This window comes from Buteo buteo, chromosome 9 (assembly GCF_964188355.1).
Source record: "Buteo buteo chromosome 9, bButBut1.hap1.1, whole genome shotgun sequence".
NCBI lineage: Eukaryota > Metazoa > Chordata > Aves > Accipitriformes > Accipitridae > Buteo > Buteo buteo.
The window spans coordinates 40,085,499-40,106,185 of NC_134179.1; the positions used below are offsets into that span (position 1 = coordinate 40,085,499).

General features: G+C 55.4%; 1 protein-coding gene, 2 pseudogenes and 1 gene segment (V, D, J or C); 3 read left to right on the forward strand and 1 right to left on the reverse strand.

Moving 5' to 3' along the window:
• The first annotated feature begins 432 nt into the window (after positions 1 to 432).
• Positions 433 to 2,146, forward strand: LOC142034591 (feather keratin Cos2-3-like; annotated as a pseudogene).
• Positions 2,147 to 2,753: 607 nt separating this feature from the next.
• LOC142034882 (T cell receptor alpha variable 1-1-like) lies at positions 2,754 to 4,708 on the reverse strand. The segment is given in 4 exon segments: positions 2,754 to 2,791; positions 3,042 to 3,317; positions 4,268 to 4,332; positions 4,668 to 4,708. Coding segments are annotated over 4 exon segments (420 nt in total).
• Positions 4,709 to 7,211: 2,503 nt separating this feature from the next.
• LOC142034997 (feather keratin Cos2-3-like) lies at positions 7,212 to 12,756 on the forward strand. Its single transcript, XM_075036835.1, has 3 exons — positions 7,212 to 7,300; positions 11,362 to 12,120; positions 12,523 to 12,756. The coding sequence occupies exons 1-2, from the start codon at positions 7,253 to 7,255 to the stop codon at positions 11,662 to 11,664; spliced, it is 351 nt and encodes a 116-aa protein (XP_074892936.1). The 5' UTR covers positions 7,212 to 7,252; the 3' UTR covers positions 11,665 to 12,120; positions 12,523 to 12,756.
• Positions 12,757 to 16,079: 3,323 nt separating this feature from the next.
• LOC142034999 (feather keratin Cos1-1/Cos1-3/Cos2-1-like) lies at positions 16,080 to 17,364 on the forward strand (annotated as a pseudogene).
• Positions 17,365 to 20,687: the final 3,323 nt, after the last annotated feature.

The window sequence follows — 20,687 nt, forward strand, 5'->3', positions numbered from 1 at the left end:
AAACCCAGCAGTGCAGCCCACCTGCCTGGGAAGCTGACCACAAGTGAACATTGGAGCAAGTCGGGAAGGAGGGAGGGAGGGAAAAGGAAAGACACGGCACGTCCTCACACAGGGAAGCCCTGGGGTGACCAGCCAGGGATTGCAGGGCTGGGAGCAGCTGGGCCATTCCTGTCAACGTGGCCACAGGCAACCCCACCAGCGTGCCCCAGGCCAACATCATTTGCCTGCACTGCACCTATCTGGCACCCGAACTGAGTCTTCTGCCAGCAATGCCACATTCCTGTCCTGCAAATCCTGGGGCCTCTCAATCCCAGCACTCAGAAGAAGCCTCCATGAGGGCATGGGTACGGCATAAGCCAGGAAATGAAAAGGTGTCATTCGGGAAAACAACCACCCAGCCCATGTCATTAGCTGGCATGTTTTCCGTTCTTCATGAGCACCTTAGAAAATTGTCACTTCCGTAGAAGCTCCCTCTGGGCCTGGGGCAGGTCAGGGCCACCATAAAAGCCAGCGCAGCTCCTTGCTCTCTCATCCACCTCTCTCACGTCCTTCTCCTTGGGAACCAGGTGAGTCTGAAGGCCTTTCCTCATGTTACTTTCTGCTCCTGCAGATGCATGCTCGTAAACCTTATGCTGGGTCATGGTGCTGCTTGTCATGGGAGGGGGAAGAAAGGTGAAGGTCTCACTCAGAGAGTGTCTGGGACTTGGCTGAGAAGGCTCTTCTTTTAAGAGGTAGTCAGCAGCTCCTTTGGGCCTGGTGACACTCGGCAGTACCGTGTCTGGATAGGGCTCAGAAACCCTTTAGCCTCACTGCCCAGCTTCTACCTCCCAGCTCAGCAGGTGCCTTTGACTTTGCTGGTGGACTCATGGCAGACGGCTTCTCGCATGTACCCGTGCTGTGATTCCTCTCTGCCCTCTCTCCCAGCTAAACTTCTGGACCTGAGATATGTCCTGCTACAACCAGTGCCAGCCCTGCCAGCCCTGTGGCCCGACTCCGCTGGCCAACAGCTGCAATGAGCCCTGTGTCAGGCAGTGCCAGAACTCCACCGTTGTCATCCAGCCCTCTCCCGTGGTGGTGACCCTGCCCGGCCCCATCCTCAGCTCCTTCCCGCAGAACACCGTTGTGGGCTCCTCCACCTCCGCTGCCGTTGGCAGCATCCTCAGCTGTGATGGGGTGCCCATCAACTCTGGGTGCTGTGACCTCTCCTGCATCACCAGCCGCTACTGTGGCAGAAGGTGCCCCCCCTGCTAAAGCCGCTGGTGACAGCCCGGACAAGGACCACCCCAAAACCAGCAGCTGATGCTGAAGTGAGGACGGAGCTCCTGGCCACTCATTTCAGAGAGGCTGAACATCCAGTGCTGCCCTTCCAAAGGAGGGCAGCGGAGGCCCTCTGAAAACATGGCCAAAGTCTAAATCCCCTGCCTTCCACTACCTCCAATCTCTTTCTTGTCTTCTTTTGTTCTTCTGGGCCGTAAGATCCCCAGACCCAACCTGGGGCATCTGCTGACCCCGCTCTCTCTGCGGTGCAAGCAAACGGATGTCCTGCAGGATCTCCACCATGGGCAATGGGCGCAGGCTTTCAGCAGCTGCTATTGCTCTCCCTGCACCGTCAGCCTCCTCTAGAATTGAACTCCCTTCCCTCTTCAGAGTTATTAAAGTTTTCTGCATCACAGCCTCTGCCTCCAAGTAATCCTTTTCTTGGTGGACATTGTCTTGTGGTGCCAAGGACAAAAGGTATTGCCTTTGGTTGTGGGGGGAGAAGGTGAGGACGCAAGTGAACTTTTCATCATTTCCAGAGGAAGGGGAGGGTGGGAGACAGGGCAATGGGTCCCTTGCAGTCACTGCCTCTTGAAGCTGAAGAAGACATACTCAGCTCCTCCACAGCCAGTGGAGATCAGGCCCTGCCTTCTGGCATCTCTGCTCAGGTATGGCCCCTTGGCCTCAGAGCAGGTCCTGCAGATGGGGAGCTCAAGCACTGCTATCCCCCAGTGAGGAGCCCGGTGGTGCTGGAGGCTCTGAGAGGTCAACAGCTGACAACCTGTGCGGAAGGAAATTCTACCTACACACCCTCTACACCCTCCACTCTCCAAACAGTGCCCTGCACAGCCCAGCAGTTACACAGGCCACACACCAGGGTCCTCATGCTTCTCACACAGCCCCAGCTCCCACCAGACAGGAGCCCAAGGACAGCAGCCAGTGCCCAAGCCCCCATGGCTGCTCTGTGGTGCCTGGCCTTCTGCCAAGCAAGAAGCAGCTTTCCGCAAAGCTGGCTCTTCTCCTGGCACGGCCTGTTGACCACCTCTGCTTGGGGCTCTCTTCCCCCTTTGTGCTCTTGTACAGAGTTGTACAGCCTGGTCCCACTGATGAAGAAACGAGGCGAGGCTGGGGAAAGCCCACGAGGCAGGGCATGAGGAGGCCTCCAAGGACCGGCAGAGTGCACTGGGGGACAGCAGGTCCTCTGGATCACAGCACGGAGGCATGCAGCAACTGGAGGAGCCACAGAGTAGTTCTGAGTATTTTCCAAAATTGTTGTAAGCATGTAATTCCTGGAAGGAGTGTTGTTCTGTGGCACGTTAGTTACATTTTTCATCTTACTTTGAACTCTGACCCCTGAGGGACACATCCCGGAGCAGATACTCTAAGGAACAGGTTTGCAGGAATACCTGAAGAAGCAATGTGCAGTAGACAAAACCAGAAAGTGAAGAGCAGCAGGGAACCATTGCACAAGTGGTCCCAACTTCCTACATTGCCCATCACTTCTCCAAAGCCACGGGCAGAATAACCACATAGCCTGTGGTGAAAACGAGGGAACCTGAGACGCGTTCACCACCTTCTTCTTCCTCTCAAGCCACTGACACTGTCCTCTCCTGGAAGAGGATTTTGACCTGCAGAGCTCTGGGTGTACAGGGCAAGCATCACTGCCAGGGGAGAGCTGAGAGCCCCTTCCCCCAAGCTCAGCCTCACACAAACCAATGCCCTCTCTCCCCTGGCTTGTTGCACAGCCAAGGAAGCTTCCTGCACCAGGGTGTCTTGCACCGCACAGAGGTACAAGGCAGCGTCAGAGACCTCGACTTCCTCCAGCCGGAGAAGGCTGTTTTTCCCCGTGGTGTTCAGCACAGTGGTGAGACGGCCACTCCGCCTGGGGCCAGCTGCTGCCTGATTTGAGATAAGCTGTGGGGCTTGGCCTTTCCTCTGCTGGTACCAGAGCAATCCATAAAAGCTGGTGACCTGGTAGGTGCAGGTGGTCTGGAAGGTGTCTCTCTCCTTGACTGTGACTTGTCCTTCTTGCTGGGTGACGGTGGTCTGCCCCATGGTGCCTGGAAGAAAGCAAGGGTCAGCAGCTGTGCAGGGAAAGGCTCCAAGATGCAAAACAAGAGGGGATGCAAAGTGCCAGAGGAGAAAGTTCCCTGTGTCTTGCTCTGCAGCAAGACCCCCATGGGTGGGAACAGCAAGGTGGTGAGTGTCATTGGGCAGGAGGTCTGAGACCTCAGCTCAGCATGGATCCCAGAGCACTGTAATGCCAATAACCTCCCACAGGGATACCCCCGGAGAGGGAGTTGTGCTTTCACCCAGGTCTTCCATCCTCAATCGCCTACTGCCTGGAGGCTCCAGGGAAGAGCCTGTAGTGCCTGGCCTTCCTGTCCTGGCTCCAGGACACCTCCAGTAGGGTGAGGGACACAGGAACTGCTGTGAGAAGTTTCATCCTGCTCCCCATTCCCTGTGCTCTCAAAAGGCTCCAGGGGTAAGGGAGGGGAGGGAAAAGGAAGTCCTGGCATTGCAATCACGCAGGAGGAATGGATAGCCAGGGCATGCTGCATGACATGTGCGGGCCAGGAGAGATCCTGGGACACCCTAAGAATGAGAGTGGGATGAGAGAGCTTTCATGTCCCTGCATCACCTTTCAAAAGTGCTGTGTGTCAGAAAATAGGTACTGCTGAGATAGAAAAGAGCTTCTGCAGTCATATGTCTGTGAAACGCTGGGCCCAGACAGATCTGCAGAGAGAGGCCGAGAGAGGTGGATGGTTGGCAAGAGAAAAGGAAGGGCAGGGATCTAAGATGATCAGGAGAGGAGACGCTTCTTGGTCTCATTTTTCTTTCCCATTGGTAAATGCATCTTGAGAAAGCAGGTGCAAAACCACCCGTGTGATCTGATGTTTCCCAACATTTGCCCTTACTTCAAGAGCAGCTCCCTGCAGAGAACTGTTGAGGGGGTGAGGCTCTCCTGGGGGGAAGAGGAATCAAGCTTCCAGTCAAAGGCAGTGCTTACCTAGTAGTTGCCTCAGGAAAGCAGCGAGGATGAGATACCCGAGGTGCATGCTGAGACCAATCCTCCTGCATGTGTGAGAGAGACTCAGAAAAGCCACACGTCCCCACCAAGAGCCCTGAGAGAGCACAGCTGCCGGAAATGACTCGGCAAGGGCAACAAAGAGTGAAACAGGGAAGACAAAATGCTTCTCCTTAGCATGCTTGAATTGCCCATGCTGTGGTCCTCCCTCCTCCAGCAGTGACACGTGCTGCTCCTGCAGACACCACCTTTGCTTTTCCAAGGTGTGGAGTTAAGGGGGGACAGACATGCACCTGGTGACCAAGCTCACTGGCACATCCTCCTGTGCAACATCTTGGGAGTCCCTCTTTCCTTGATGCCTCGTGCCTCCTGTTTCACCAACCTCAAGACCACGGTCGAGTTGGCCTCTCCTGGCTCCTGCATGGTGCCCCAAGCTCCTCTCAGCACACCCCAAGGCTGCAGCTCTCACAAACACAATGGTCAACAACCCCAAACCCTGCAGACACCAACTGTCCCACTCAGCCCCTCCAGGCACTGTGGACTTTCTCCCTCTCTTCAGGAGAAGATATCTCAGGAACCAGCAAACGACATTTCCAGCCACACTGCCCATCCCATCTCATAAAGCTCATAAATCAGCTTCTGAAAAGCTTGTTGGGGAAAAAAACCCCACTCAAATGCAAATAAACAGTCCTTTCACTTGACCATAACCCTTCCATTCTCGGTTTCCTCAAAACAAGTAGGATCTGCATTTGACCTCTCCTTCCTTGTAGCCTTTAACAAAGCCTTGTAGCCACACTATTTTTACTCTGACCATAGCACAATTTAGGTTGGAGAGGTCCTCTGCAGGTCACCCCCTCCAAGTCCCTGCTCAGAGCAGGTCTCATTAGATCAGGCTGCTCAGGGCTGTGCCTGTCATGCCTGGAAAATTTCCAAGGCCAGAGCCTGTAAAATAGTTGTGAAGAGTGCATTCCAGTACTTGAGAATTTTCGGCTCAAAAAAAAGTGAGAAATAAAAAGACCCCAGGCATGGTCTCATGAGTGACAGAGGAGAAGGATCACTTCCCTGGCTGGCTACCCTTTTAAAAAGACATCTCAGAGTGCAGTTGGTCTGATTTCCTACAAGGGCACAGCTGCTTGTGCTGCCCTGGGCTCCCAGACACCACCACTGAGGCAAGCATGCAACCTGGCCTGTTGGAAGCCCATCCAAGGAATGCCTGGAGACGGCATCCTTTAGCAGTTCAGGACAGAAGCCTCTGCCCCTGCAGAAACCAGGTTTTCCTCTCTGCTTCTGCAGACCAGGAGCATGGACCTTGAACAGCTGAGTGAGCTACTGGAGCCATGCAGGCTTCCCTGGGGACCAGCTGTACAGAAACCTTTCTGGTCAGTGGACGGCTTTCAGCTTCAGCAAACCCCAGACCTTCGACCCCTTTGGGAAACGTAGCAATTCTCTTTCTGACTGCCTCTGAGACATGAGCCCGCAATGTGTCTCGGACACCAGGCATGTCCAAGCTTTCATCCCATCTCTGGGACTTCACCTGCACACCAAAAGGCTCTGCATTTGGTGTGGAGCCAAATCCTCTACAACAGCCTCATGGTCTGGGACCTGTGGAGAAAGCCTGAGGGTTTCAGACACCCCTACGTCATTGTCTCGTGCCTGTGTTGGGCTCAAACTCCTGACTCTGCAGGATGGCTTCCGAGGACCGGAAAAGATCCCGTGGTGGGAAACAATGGAGAAGCTCGGAAGAATGTGCTGCCCAGGGAGGGGGTTGAGTCACCATCCCTGGAGATATTAAAAAAGCGAGTGGACAGGGTACTTCAGGACATGGTTTAGTGGGCATGGTTAATGGTTGGACTCAATGATCTTGAAGGTCTTTTCCAACCTAAATGATTCTATGATTCTATGATTCTATAAGAAGCTGGATGCCGATTGCGATGGCGATACTTGATGCCAGTGGCAGTGCTGATGCTGATGACAATGCCTGGTGGCAGGGGAAGCTTCCCGGGGCCCATGGCCAAGAGGGGCCGGTTGGGGCAAGGTGGCCTCGGTGAGCAGAGCAGCAGCGCCGCCCTGGCGGGCATGTCTCGGGCTGCCAGAGACGCCTACAATCGGTTGGGTTGGAAGGGACCTTGCAAGACCATCTAGGCCGACCCTCCCGCCAGGGCAGGGACATCTCTCACTCGATCCGGTTGCTCAAAGCCCCGTCCAGCCTGACCACGAACACTTCCAATGACGGGGCATCCACAGCTTCTGTGTGCGACCCATTGCAGTGTCTCACCACCCGCGGGGGATGTCTGTCTGCGTCCCGGTGGGAGAGTGGGGGTGCAGGTGCCGGTGCCGGTGCCGGTCGGGCAGGGGAACGGCCCCGCGGCCCGATGGGCGGGGCTGGGCGGGGGCGGGCGGGGCCGGGCAGAGCAGGGCGGGTCCGGGAGGAGCCGGGCGGGGAGGCAGCGCCCCCTGGCGGCCCCGCCTGGGGCTGTCCCCCCCCGCCCCGCCCCGCAGGCCCGGCCCCGCCCGCGGCGGTTCGTGCCCGGCCGCAGCCCCGGCTCCTCTCCCCGTGTCTCTCAGGACGCAGTAATACACGGCCGCGTCCCCGCGCCGGGGCCGGGCGAGCCACAGGGCGCTGGACCGGCGGTCTGCCGCCACCGACAGCCGCCCCGGCGGGTCCGGCAGCTCTTTGGAGTCTTTAAGAGTGTTCACGAGGAATGCGGGGCCTTGGCCCGGGAGCTGACGGTACCAGTGGATGGACTCGGTGAACTGTTTGTTGGGGTGTGAGCAGTTGATGCTGATGCTGGTGCCCTCGGTGGTCTCCGCCGACGCCTCCTGCTGCACCTGGGCTCTGGCCACAGCCACTGCCGAGAAAGGAGAAGGAAAGACCAAAGATCACCAAAGATCGCTCAGCTCTGGTGGCTCTTTTCCCAGAGAAACTGTCAGGAACAGTGGCAGTGAGACAGAGCTGGACTGGAACGGATGGCGACATGTGCCCATCAACAGGGATGGAGAGTGGTCCTGGGGCAGGTGTGTGGAGCAAGGGGAGAGGTCTGGGAGGGAATGTGAAATTGATGCATGCAGAGTTAGAATGAAAGTCGGGTGCAGGGATGGAAGGATGGATGGATGGATGGCGAGAGAGCGAGGAGACAAGAGAGTTGTGTGTGTTGCATCAAAGGATGAAGGGTTGAATTCAGAAGAAGAATAAAGCTGAATGCAAAGAGGAAGAGAGGATGTACGCAATAACAGTGTGGTGCAGGAAAACAAACTTGTGCCTACAGACATGAAGGAAAGGGAGAGATGAGAGAGGGGTCTCGGGGTAGGAAGACGGCTTAAGGATGCTAGGTGCATGGAGAGATTGGTCAAAGCTGGGCGGGTGGATGGATGGATGGATGGATGGGGAGAGGAAGAGTAGACGGGGAGATGGGTTGTTCCAGTGAAGGGCAGAGGGCTACAGTCAGGGCAGTAAGACCTGCCAAATGCACGGGGGAAAGAGCAGGTGCCTGGAAAGGCAGGCGTAGATGCAAGCAGGCTTGTAGCAGCAGAGGTGATGGCGAAATAGGGAGAAGAGGAAGCGAGGACTCGGAGGGTTTGGAAGGGGGACGAGGCATGGCAGAGCGGCAGGGAGGGGGAAAGACACGCTGAAGAAGGAGAGGAACAGCCCGGGCACAGCCCCCGGCCCCGTCCACCGCCGCCAGCCCCGCGCACCCAGGAGCACCGCGGCCAGCGCCGCCAGCGCCGCGCCCCGGCACCGCCGCATCCCGCCGCTCCGCCGCCCGCGCCTCGCTGCCCCCCGCCAGCCCCGGCTCTCTGCTCCGGCCGCGGCGCCTCCTCTCCGCCGCCTCCGCCAGCTCCGCCCCGGGGCTGAGCCCTGCGCCGGCGCCGCTCGGGGTCTCGCCCGGGCTGCGAGGGCGCAGGGGCTCTGCACGGGCACCGCTTTGTCTCCTGGGCAATGCCCTCTCCCGCTCCTCCGGCAAGGACACCTCCCCAGCAAGAAGCAGCCTGCGCAGCGCCAGCAGCAGCCTGGCACAGCAGCAGCCGGGCACAGCAGCAGGGCCCTGACGCGGGAGATGGACCAGCTTCCCAGAGCTGTCTCCGAGCTCAGGGGCTGCCAGCAGCAGCCACTGGTTTCCTGCGGATGGCAGGGAGGAGGCTGAGAGCCTCCCTCCCTTCAGCTGCCTCTCTGCACTCGCGGCACAGGGCCTGAAAGTTGTGCTGTGGCCAAGGGGCTCGGAGGACACATGTGCCCATGGCAGTGCAGGGCTCAGGGCAGGGGAGAGGGGGAATCACTGAGTCAGAACGCAGGTCGGAAGGGACCTGCAGAGGTCATACGGATCAGCTCTGGCTTCGAACAGTTCATGTTAGATCAGGTTGCTCGGGGTCACGTTCAGTCCAGCCTTGAACACTTCCCAGCCTGCATGACTGCCTAGGCTGGTTTCTCCCTCAGATGCAAAATCTTGCCCTTGCTCTGTCTGGCCTTCATGAAGTTCCAGTCAGCCCATTTCTCCAGCCTGTCCTGGTCCTCTAAACAGGAGCCGTGTCTGACAGTTACGGCCCATTCCCCTTGCTGGGTGTTATCCGCAGACTTGCTGGGAGTTCCCACTCATGACATTCCTGACAACGTTAAAGAGTATTGGTCCTGCTACTGATCCCGACTACTACAGCCCATCCATAAGTGGTGGCCAGCTGGGCTTTGCACCATGGTCACAACTCTCTCAGCCTGGCAGTAACAGCCATTTTCCCACCCACCTTGTCATCCTCTAACTGAACCCATGCGTCTGCAATTTGGTCATCAAGGAAGTATGGGAGAGGCTGTCAAAGGTCTTGCTAAACTCTAGGTACACACCTCCCCTGCCCTTCCCTTTTTCCACAGTGCCTGTTACCTGACGAGGAAGCAATGAGTCTGGCGCTCAGATGCAGTAGAGCCTCAGCTCAAAAGCAGACCCACAAGGAGGGGAATCAGCCCTGGCTGAGCTCTCCCAGCAGAGCTGCCTGGCACTGATCTCACCGAGGTCACTAAAGGGAAGGGGGAAAGTACTGCACTTGACTGCACTGAGTCCAAGATGGTCCTGGCCTCAGGCTGACAGCCATTCAGGCAGGGAGATGGGCTCAGAAAATTTACCCGCTGTGCACGGCCCTTGTCAGAAAGAGGGTCTGTTCTGGACACCCCTGTGGGACAGCAGCTGGCTTTGGGCGATGCGGTCTCGAATCCAATGCCCCTTCCCTCCCAGGGGCAGTTGCTGGGCTCTCAGACTGAGATTCCAATGTGGGGCAGGAAGGTCCTTGTGGGCTGAAGTCCCAAGCAGTCACCAGTTCTTTGCCTTTCCTGTGCAGGCCACAGGGTCTGGCCTTCCACTCACAGCACAGTGAGATCAGGATCCGTGTTCCTTTCATTCAGTACTTGTTTGATCCCAGGTCTCAGTCCCTGCCTGACAGAGCACCAGGCCAATGAACTGCACAAGTACATTTGGCCTTGACACGGACATGAGAGAGGTTGTGCACGGCCCCAGGCACCACTGACCCTGCACTGGAAGCAGATCCACTCAGGGATGGCCAGCGCAAGGTCAGCAGGATTCCTCAGCTTCTCCTTCCCCAGAAAGCAATCCCCATCCTTTTGAGCCATCTTGCACTGGGGAGACCCGCCGTGTCCTGGACTGGAAAGAGAAGCAGGGAAGACTGCCAGCCATGCTGAGGTATTCCCAATATTTTTTCCACTGAATTAAACTGTGGATCAGAACTGGTGTGAAACCATCCTTGTTGGGGCCTGAAATGAGCAGCAGTGGAGTGTGAGCTTTGGAGGGGCAGGGAAAGGAGGGGTCAGGAGACACTGGCTGCATTTCAGTGCCTCTTGCCTGGACAGTTCTCTAGCAGTCTGGTGCCATCACCACTCAGCTGCACTCAGGCTCCTTCTGACCCTGGGAACCTGCTGCTCTGCGGTGCTCTTGGAGAGAGCAGTGGAGAGTGTCCCTGCCATGAGCAGCATATTCCCTTGTGATGAGGGACACACAAGGACACACAGACATGGGCTCATGCCCCCCAGCTTGGGATTATACACATATAGGTGCTTCCACGTGCATCCACACAAACCTGGTTGCTTACAAGTACAGGCAAGACAAGAACACACACAAGAACACCATGAACCATGGACCGTGCTGAGGACCCCTGGGGACTGGGCAGTGTTAGGCAGGAGGGGGTCAAAACCTAGGAGCACAACGCACACACCTGGGGAGGCAAGAACAAGAATGGACCATCAGGTTGAGCTGAGGAGGGAAGGAAAGACCAGGACATGGCACGTCCTCATGCACGGGAGCCCATGACATCCAGCTGAGCATTGCTGGAGCTGCTTCCTGAGAATGACACTTCAAACAGCCCCAACAGGGTGAGCCAGGCTGATGTCACTTGTCTGCTCTGGACCTGTCCAGCACTTGAGCTGTGTCTTCTGCCTGCACTGCTGCATTCCTGCCCGAGAAATCCTGGGCCTTTCATCCCGCTGCTCAGAAGAAGCCTTCTTTGGGGAATGGGCATGGAACAGATCTGGAAATGAAAAGGCAGCAGTGCAGGAAACCAAAGCACAGCCCATATCATTAGCTGCGACGGTTTGCATTGAAGATGAGCTTGTCCGAAAATTGTTACCTCTGCCTCTGGTCCTGCAGCAATGAAGGGCAGGTATAAAAGGCAGCCCAAGTCCCTGCTCTCTCATCCACTCCTCTTGCCTCCTTCTCCTTGGGAACCAGGTGAGTCTGAAGCCCCTTCTCCTTCTCTTCCAAAGCGAGATCTCTCCTCGATGGACCTCTCCGTTGATACTGGCTCTGGCCTGTGCTGGGGTTTGGATCTTCTTGTCCTGAGAGGGGGAAGCAGGGAGAAGGAATGCTTGGAGAGAGGCTGGGATGTGGTCGAGGGGCGCTTTGGTTTATGAATTAGGAGAGAGTCTCCCTGGGTCAGGCAGTTCTTTGTAGGGCAATGAAGACTGCATGTCTTCGGGCCGAGCCTCTGCTCCCCACTCATTATTGGCCTTGGCTCCTTTGTGACAGGGTAACCAGGCTGCTCCTCAGTCACCCTTGTGCTCTACTTCTTCCCTGCTTCTCTCCCAGGTGCACCTCCAGCCCCACGACATGTCCTGCTACAACCAGTGCCTGCCATGCCGGCCCTGTGGCCCGACCCCGCTGGCCAACAGCTGCAACGAGCCCTGTGTCAGGCAGTGCCAGAACTCCACCATTGCCATTGAGCCCCCGGCTGTGGTGGTGACCCTGCCCGGCCCCATCCTCAGCTCCTTCCCGCAGAACACCGTTGTGGGCTCCTCCACCTCCGCTGCTGTTGGCAGGATCCTCAGCTGTGATGGAGTGCCAATCAACTCTGGGTGCTGTGACCTCTCTGGCATTTCCAGACGCTACTAGGCAGGAGGTGCCCCATCTCCAGATAAAGATGCTGCAAAAGCCCCAGGGTGACACCTTGAGGAACTCAGAACATGGTGCTGGGCAGAGGAACCCTCTGTTGGATGCTGTTTTCAGTGTACCTGAATGGTTTTGCCTTTCTTTCCCTTTTCTTTGTGGCTGCCTATCGCCTTGCCCACACCGTCTCCCAAACACCAGCCTGGTAGAGACCATCTGTCTCCTCTCCCTCCACGGGGCAGGCATGATGCAGGAACTTCCCCATGGCCAAGGACTCCAGACTTTCGGCTGTCCCCAGCACTCCCTGCACTTCTGTCCTCCACTTGGAGTGAACTCGTTGCCCTCTTTTGACTCATTAAAGCTCTGCTGCATTCAAGCCTTGCCTCCCTGTGGTCCTTTCCCCTGTGGACACTTGCCAGCAGCCAAAGCAGAAGGATGTTGCTGTGGGGTGGATGCAGGGAGGTGAGGGCACAAGGAGACTCTTCTCCATCCAGAGAGGAATGAGAGGCTCCACACCCTGCAGTGGATCCTCTTTGGGGCACTCTCTCATGGAGCTGGGGAAGTCATCCCTGGCTGCTCTGCTGCCTGTGATGATCAGGCCTTGCCCTGCTGTCCACAAACATCCAGAAAGGCAGGAGGCCCTCAGGGGTCAGCAGCCACATGACCTCTTGAGGAAGAGTGTTCCTCTTGCTATGGTTGGAGCTGCACTGGTTTCATAGGGGGTGGTGTTGACTTCCGGAAGATGATTTGCTTTGCGGAATGGGAAGAGGGCTAAAGAAGGGAACAGCCCTTGGGATGGCCCATAGCTGCTACCCACCTTCCAAGGTGTCCATGAAAATCCTTCCTTTCTTTTATCTCATGCAGAACCATTATGTGGATGGAGCCTCACATGACTGCTTCCCCTCACCGCATGCCATGCAGCCTCAAGCATGAAGTGCTGGATGCCCCTGCCCTCCAGCCACACCAAAGCTCCTCCTTCTCTTCTACACCACACAAGGAACTGGGCTGTTTAGTGATCTCTCTGCCCCCGTTGTTTTACAGGGCATGGGACAAGGGGGACAGGTCATCTCTGGTACTTCCAGCCATAACATCACTGCTCTTCTATGCTTCCTCTCTTTGCTTTTGTCTGAGGCAGATTGACCTTGGCTGGTTGCCAGGTGCCCACCAAGCCGCTCTATCACTCCCCTCCATCAACAGGACAGGGGGTGAAAATTACAATGAAAAGCATGTGGGTCAAGATAAGGACAGGGAGATTACTTACCAATTGCTGTCATAGGAAAACCAGACTGGACTTGGGGAAATCAATTTGATTTATTGCCAATTAACTGCAATAGAGTACGATAGTGAAAAATGAAACAAAACTAGAAGCAAATTGCCCCCACCCCTCCCTTCTGGCCAGGCTCAACTTCACTCCTACCTAACTCTTCTACTTCCTCCCCCCAAACAGCACTGGGTGATGGGGCATGGGGGTTCATACTGCTTCATCTCTGCCGCTCCCACCTCCTCATGCCCTTCCCCTGCTCCAGGCTGGGGTCCCACCCACAAGACACAGTCCTTCACAAAATTCTCCAACATGGGGCCTTCCCATGGGTGCCATTCTTCATGAACTGCTCCAGCATGGGTCCTTTCCATGGGCTGCAGTCCTTCAGGAATGGGCGTCTCCAGTGTGGGTCGCCCGTGGGGCCACACGTCCTGCTAGAAAACCTACTCCTGTGTGGGCTCCTCTCCATGGGCCACAGTTTCTACCAGGAGCCTGCTCCAGTGTGGGTTCTCCACAGGCTGCAACTTCCTTCAGGCCATCTCCACCTGCTTTGCTATGAGGTTCTCTGTGGGCTGCAGAGTGGATATCCGCTCCGTCGTGGTCCTCCATGGGTTGCCAGGGGACAAGCTGTGTCACCATTGTCTTCTCCAGGGCTGCAGGGGTATCTCTGCTGTGGCTCCTGCAGCAACTCCTCCCCCTCCTTCTTCACTGATCTTGGTGTCTGCAGAGTTGTTGCTGTCACTTTTCTCACTCTTCTCCTCTGGCTGCTGCACACTGTTTTTTCCCCTTTCTTAAATATGTTATCACAGAGGCACTACCAACGTTGCTGACGGGCTCAGCTTTGGCCAGCAGCAGGTCCATCCTGGAGGCGCCTGTTACTGGCTCTTTCTGCCATCTTCTCACAGAAGCCATCCGTGCAGCCCTTCAGTACCGAAAGCTTGCCAGGTAAAGCAAATACACCGTCATGACTCTTGTATTATTACGGGCAGAAGGTCTTTTGCATATCTTGGCTGCAAGATAAACTCAGCCAGCTCAAGGTTAACAGGGGAGGCTGCAGGCAGCTCCCTCTCACTACAGGCAACTACACCACCTGCACCTGCATGCAAAAGACAAGCAGAAACAAGGCCAGCACATCAATTCCAACTGGGGAAAAAAGAAAATGAATGCATGGAAAATCACAGGGCAGCTAAACCGTTTTTTTCAGCTGCTCTGTAATTTAAGGTTGCGTCTGCACTTCTCTGCCTTTGGAAGAGAGGGCATTTACCTTAAAGTGAGTCTAGAGACAGGTTCCCTACTACGTCACTTCTGATGTCCCAGCCTCAGTGTCTGTAGCCAGAGGGGAGTCTGCCTTGTCCCAGACACACACCCTTCTGCTGCCACATGAGTGTGTCCCTGTGGCACCGCTCCCTTTGCAAGGGCAGGGGCTGGTCCCAGACCCTTGAGGAGATCACCAAGGTCAGGTGGGACCTTCTAGCACTGGAGGATTTTTTTTCTTTTCCTTGTAATATGGGACTTCTTTGCAGGGTGGAGGCGGGAGAGCATGAATGTGTGTGGCTGGTCTGCATGTACATCACTGTGTGGGCACAGTTGTGTGTATGGGTGTGCTTTTGTGTGTGTACAGCTGTGTGGAGGAGCAGGACCTTTCCTGGTTTGCTTGTGCCCGGCCATTTTGCCCCTGAGGCAGATGCTGAGGTGCTAAAACCCAGCCGTGGTTCCCAGGGCCTAGGATGGTGAGGCTTTCCCCAACTGCCTGAAGGTGGCGTCATCTGCCTCCTCTTCTTGAGCAGGAGGGGTGGAGCAGGCTGTGCTGGTTTTGGCCTGGACAGAGTTAATTTTCTTCGTAGTAGCTGGTATGGGGCTATGCTTTGGATTTGTGCTGAAAACAGTGTTGATAATTCAGGGATGTTTTCATTATTGCTGAGTAGTGCTTACACAGCATCAAGGCCTTTCTGCCTCTCACACCACCCGTCCGGTGAGGAGGCTGGGGGTGCACAAGAAGTTGGGAGAGGACACAGCTGGGACAGCTGACCCCAACTGACCCAAGGGATATTCCATACCATATGATGTCACAGGCAGCATTTAACACTGGGGGAAAAAACTTCTTCCTTATGTCCAATCTAAACCTACCCTCTTTCAGTTTAAAGCCATTGCCCCTTATCTTGTCACTACAGGCCCTGGTAAACAGTCTTTCTCTCTCTTCCTTATAAGTCTCCTTGAAGTATCGAAAGGCCGCAAGAAGGTCTCCCCAGAGCCTTCTCCTCTCCAGGCTGAACAACTGCACTTCTCTCAGCTTTCCCTCATAGGAGAGGTGTTCCATCCCTCTGACCATTTTCATGGCCCTCCTCTGGGCCTGCTCTAAAAGATTCTACAGACTCTTCCCACAGTCCCTGAAGAGACACCAGCTCACACACGGGACTTATGCCATCCCAAAGCAGACGTCCATGGTAAGCGAGACACGTCATCTTTCTGGAGACACTGATCCTGTAACTGACCGGTCGTGGCCTCTGAACTGCCCAGCTAGCATAAGCTCACAGCAAGGCCTGCACACCTGGTCACGTGCGCATGGCTTGCTTCATCATGCGATCAGAAGTGAACCCACAGGCTGTCCTACCAGAGCCTACAAGCACCTCCATCCCATGGCTAAACCCCATAGCCACGTCCACGCTACTCAGGGACAGGCAGATCGCAGGGAAAGGGCTTTTGTGGGAGTGAAATGGTTTCAAGCTGGGCCCATTACTCTCATCAGCTGCACCTCCCACTCTCACCGACTGCAGATCAGTCTTCCCCCTGACTCTGTCAAGTCCAAGACTTGTGCGGTGGCCCTGGATAGTGTAGACAGCCTCTCTTGGGGTGCCTTGAGCCTTCTCAATTCGCTCTAGATGACTAGAGGTCTGGATGTGTGTGTGTGTGTATGTGCGTTGTCTAAGCCAGCTGTTTAGTCTACCTTGAGTGTCCTTTACTGGACTCCTCCAGCATGTGAGCTGAGTCCTCTGCCCACGCTGACGTGTTTTGCTCCGGAAATGCTTGGGCCTCTCATCCTGTCACACAAAAGATGCCGTCACTGGGGAATGTGCCTGGCATAAAGCAGGAAATGAAACGACAGCAATTCAGGGAGCCAAAACACGGCCTATAGCATTAGGTGAGACGTTTTGCATTCAAGATGAGCTTGTCAGAAAATAATCACCTCTGCAAGGGATGCCTCTGGCAGCCTGGGGCAGCAAAGGTCCATGATAAAAGCCAGCCCAGCTCCTCACTCTCTCATCCACTTCTCTTGCCTCCATCTCCTTGGGAGTCAGGTGAGTCTCAACCCCCTTCTCCTTCTCTGCTTTCTCTAAAGGCAGGTCTCACCTCAATGGGCCTCTCAGCTGACACCAGCTTGGTTCTATGCCACATCATGGGGCTGCTTGTCATGGGAGAGGGAAGCGGGGAGAAGGTTAGACATGGAGGGAGGCTGAGACTGTACTCGGGTGCCTTCTGGACTCAGGGCTAGGCAGTAGCCGCATGGGAGCTCGTGGCTCTTTCTGGGCCCTGGCAGGACGAGGCCAAGAAGCCCTCAGACATCTCTGCACAGCCTCCATCTCCCGGCCCTGCATCTTCATGGGCTCCCTCGTGGTGTGGTGACAGAATGCTCCTCACGCCTCCCCATGTTTTGCTTCCTCCCTGCCCGCTCTCCCAGGTGCACCTCCAGCCCCAAGACATGTCCTGCTGTGACCAGTGCCAGCCCTGCCAGCCCTGTGGCCCGACCCCGCTGGCCAACAGCTGCAATGAGCCCTGTGTCAGGCAGTGCCAGAACTCCACCGTCGTCATCCAGCCCTCTCCCGTGGTGGTGACCCTGCCCGGCCCCATCCTCAGCTCCTTCCCGCAGAACACCGTTGTGGGCTCCTCCACCTCCGCTGCTGTTGGCAGCATCCTCAGCTGTGACGGGGTGCCAATCAACTCTGGGTGCTGTGACCTCTCCTGCATCACCAGCCGCTACTGTGGCAGAAGGTGCCCCCCCTGCTAAAGATGCTGGCAACAGCCTCCGATAAGGACTCCTAGGAACCCAGAAGATGCTGCTGGACGGAGGATCAAAATTCATGCTGTTGTTTTCAGACTAGCTGGTCACCTCTGGCTTGCCCTGCAAGGGTAGCATGGAAAGGACCAGCCTGGGCTCTCTGAAAACATGGCCAATGTCTACCTTTCCTCTCTTCCATTCAGCCCTTTTCTCTCTTTCCTTTGTTGTCTTGTGCTCCCCTCAAAGCCTGCTCTGAGGACCCCAGAAACCAGCCTGGAGTGACCTGCTAGGCTCTCTCTCTTTGCCGGGCAGGTCAACAGATGGCCGGCGGCAACTCTGCCACAGGAAAAGGGGAACAGATTCTTGGCTGCTCCTGCTCCTTCCTGCACTGGGGGGCCTCCCCTTGGACTGACCTCATTTCCCTCTTTAGAGTCATTAAAAAATTGCTGCAACCCTACCTGTGTCCCTTAGGTGGTCTTTCCATCTGCACACTGACTGCTGAAAGAGGGAGATGTTGCTCTGGGGGGCAAATAGGTGGGAGCACCAGGGGACCCTTCATCACTCTTAGAGGCATGGGAGGGTGAGACACAGTGCAACGAGTTCTCTTTCAGGCACTGCCTCTTGAAGCTGAGGAATCATAGAATCATAGAATAGTTCGGGTTGGAAGGGACCTTTAAAGGTCATCTAGTCCAACCCCCCTGCAATGAGCAGGGACATCTTCAACTAGATTAGTTTGCTCAGAGCGAACCTGAACTTGAATTTTCCCAGGGATGGGAAATCTGCCATCTCTCTGGGCAACCTGTTCCACTATTTTACCACTCTCATTGTAAAAAATGTCTTCCTTATACCTAGTCTGAATCTACCTTCTTTTAGTTTAAAACCATTAGCCCTTGTCCTATTGGAACAGACACTGCTAAAAAGTTTGTCCCCATCTTCCTTATAAGCTCCCTCTAAGTACTGAAAGGCTGCAATAAGGTGTCCCCGGAGTCTGCTTTTCTCCAGGCTGAACAACCCCAAGTCTCTCAGCCTTTCTTCATAGGAGAGGTGTTCCATCCCTCTAATAATTGTCATGGCCCTCCTCTGGACTAGCTGCAACAGGTCCATGTCTTTCCTGTGCTGAGGACTCCAGAGCTGGACTCAGTACTCCAGGTGGGGTCTCACCAGGGCAGAGTAAAGGGGCAGAATTACTTCCCTTGACTTGCTGGCCACGCTTCTTTTGATGCAGCCCAGGGTACGGTTGGCCTTCTGGGCTGCAGGTGCACATTGCTGGCTCATGTCCAGCTTTTCATCCACCAAGGAAGGCATCCCTAGTTACTCCACATCACGCCTTGCCTTGCTGCAACTCTGCTCACAAATACTCCCTTGGCCCTGGAGCATGTCATGTGAACAGGAATCCTGACAACTGCTGTCCTCCAGAGAGGAACTTTGGGCGTGTGGGTAGTCCCGAGGAGGTCAGCAGTCCCACAAGCTCTTAGGGAAGAGTGCTGCTCTTGCTTTGGCTGGAGCTGTGCTGGGCAAGGAGGCTCAGAAGACAATGTTGCCAAAGGATGGCAGGAATTGGGAAGGGGCAAATAGCCTTGGGGATGGCCCACAGTCCCTGCTCTGCCTGCTCCTTCTCTCCATCAGCCACTCTAGGGGTCATGGCCAGCACGCCTGGGCGTGGGCAGCAGGGACAGCTTCCCTGTGCAGCGCTATCACCCTTCAGCACAGCATCTGGCATGGCCCACCTCTTGCCTCCATGTGTAGGGCTGAGGTGTTCACAAGTTAGTATTGGTATCAGCTACAGCAGGCCACACACTGGAGTCCCCTGTCCCTGTGAACCAACCACCCCCTTGGGTGAAGGCAGGCCCAGGACAGTGACTGGTGCCCAAATATGCAACATTGTTCTGTGCTGCCTTGTGTTCCTCGAGCACAGTTTTCCTGAGGCCCAGGAACTCTACAGCCTCACAAGTGCCACAACCCAGCTCTGGTCTGGAAAGGTGCCATGTGAGAGGAGATACTTCCAGCTCCTCATAGACATGGCAGTGGCAGTTGGATTTTATTCTACACTCAGCAGGATCCATGACTTGTAACTCAATGGCACAGGGCATGCACTCGCCCAACCGCAGGGCACACATTGGAGTGCCTTCCCCCAAGTACCAAGTTCCTTCAGCATTCCCAGAGCCCTGAGGCTGAAGTGGCCCTTGTGTTCTGTGCAACACCACTGCTCCCTACACACAGGCCAAGGCCTTCCCACAGCTGCAGACCCTGGGACCCTGTGGTGTGGGGGTTTGCCCTCACACAGACCTCACACACCACCCACACCACAGGACCAGCACAGGGGACAGAGTGATTCCTACGTGGGGTGAGGACTGGGGGCAGCTCTCCCCAGGCTGGGTTCTGTGGGAGGCAGTGCTGAGTCAGGTGGTAACACAGGGACAATGAGCATCAGGACCAAGCCTACCTAGACCCAGTGCAACCATGGGTCCCAGCTCTGGCTCGGTTCCTGGCCCACGGTCCCTATGAGAGCTCTGGCCTAGCGCAGGCCTGCCCCAGCTCTGCCCTATCTGTGCCTGTGTCTGGCCTGGGCTACTGTTATCCTCCTGGCCTGGCCAGGCTCCTAGATAGTCCACGGCAGTCGCTGGCTGGAGCCTTCACCTTGTCCTCTCTTGAGTCTGGCCTTGCTCTGAGACCCAGCTCCAGCTCTGACCCTGGGACGGAGACCTCCTACACATCCCTTGCCTAAATTACGGCAATGATCGGTAGATGCTTTGGGGGTAGAATTATCTCCTGTCTCAGACAGAAGTCTGAGGTGGACCAAGCTCTTTTGTTTGTTCTCAGCAGAGCCCTACACCAGGCAAACATTTCTAGGTGTTTACCCGAGCAACTGTCTCCCTCGGGCCCATGTTTATCCAAGACCCGTGAGCGTGGTGGTGAATGCACATCCTCATAACCAGCCTGGAGAGCACCGGCTAGCACTTCTCTTGGCACATCAGCACCACACAGAGTTTTTTGACTCATGTGCATACCCTCCAAAGAGTGCTCTCTTTCCTGAAGGCATCATGGCCTTTTTAAAACACGATGCTATGGATAGTGCTTTGCAGAGGAAGCAACTGCAGTATACCTCTCCATGGACTGCTGTCGTGGTTTAGGCACAGCCAGCAACTCAGCATCACATGGCCACTTGCTCACTCCTCCCCCCTGGTGGGATGCAGAAGAGGTTCGGAAGAAAAAGATAAAAACCTTGTGGGCTGAGATAAGGACAGTTTAATAGGACAACACAAGGAGAGAAGAAATAATAAAACCAATAATACTAATAGAAGAATATACGAAGCAAGTGATGCACAATGCAATTGCTCACCACCTGGAACCCCAGGCCCTGTCCGTTCCTGAGCCCAGAATCCCCCTTCCCCCTGGCCAACTCCCCCAGTTTATATACTGAGCATGACATCATATGGTACCGAATATCCTCTTGGCTAATTTGGGCCACCTATCCTTGCGGTGTCCCCTCCCAGCTTCTTGTGAAAATTAACTCTGTTCCAGCCAAACCCAGGACACGTGTGGATATCACAGTGTCTTTTTTCTACATCAGTGTAACAACAGATTACCTTTTAAACAGATTTTAAAACTGTGTTCCAACAATCTAGTACAAAATGATCAGACGCTGATGTGTTGTGAAAAATATGAAGATAGATCTTTCCCCATGACCACAGCTACTCAAAGTATGTTTTAGAAGACCCAGACCAGCATTGCTTGCGGCAATTATCATAAATGTATTCTGTAAATAAAACTTAC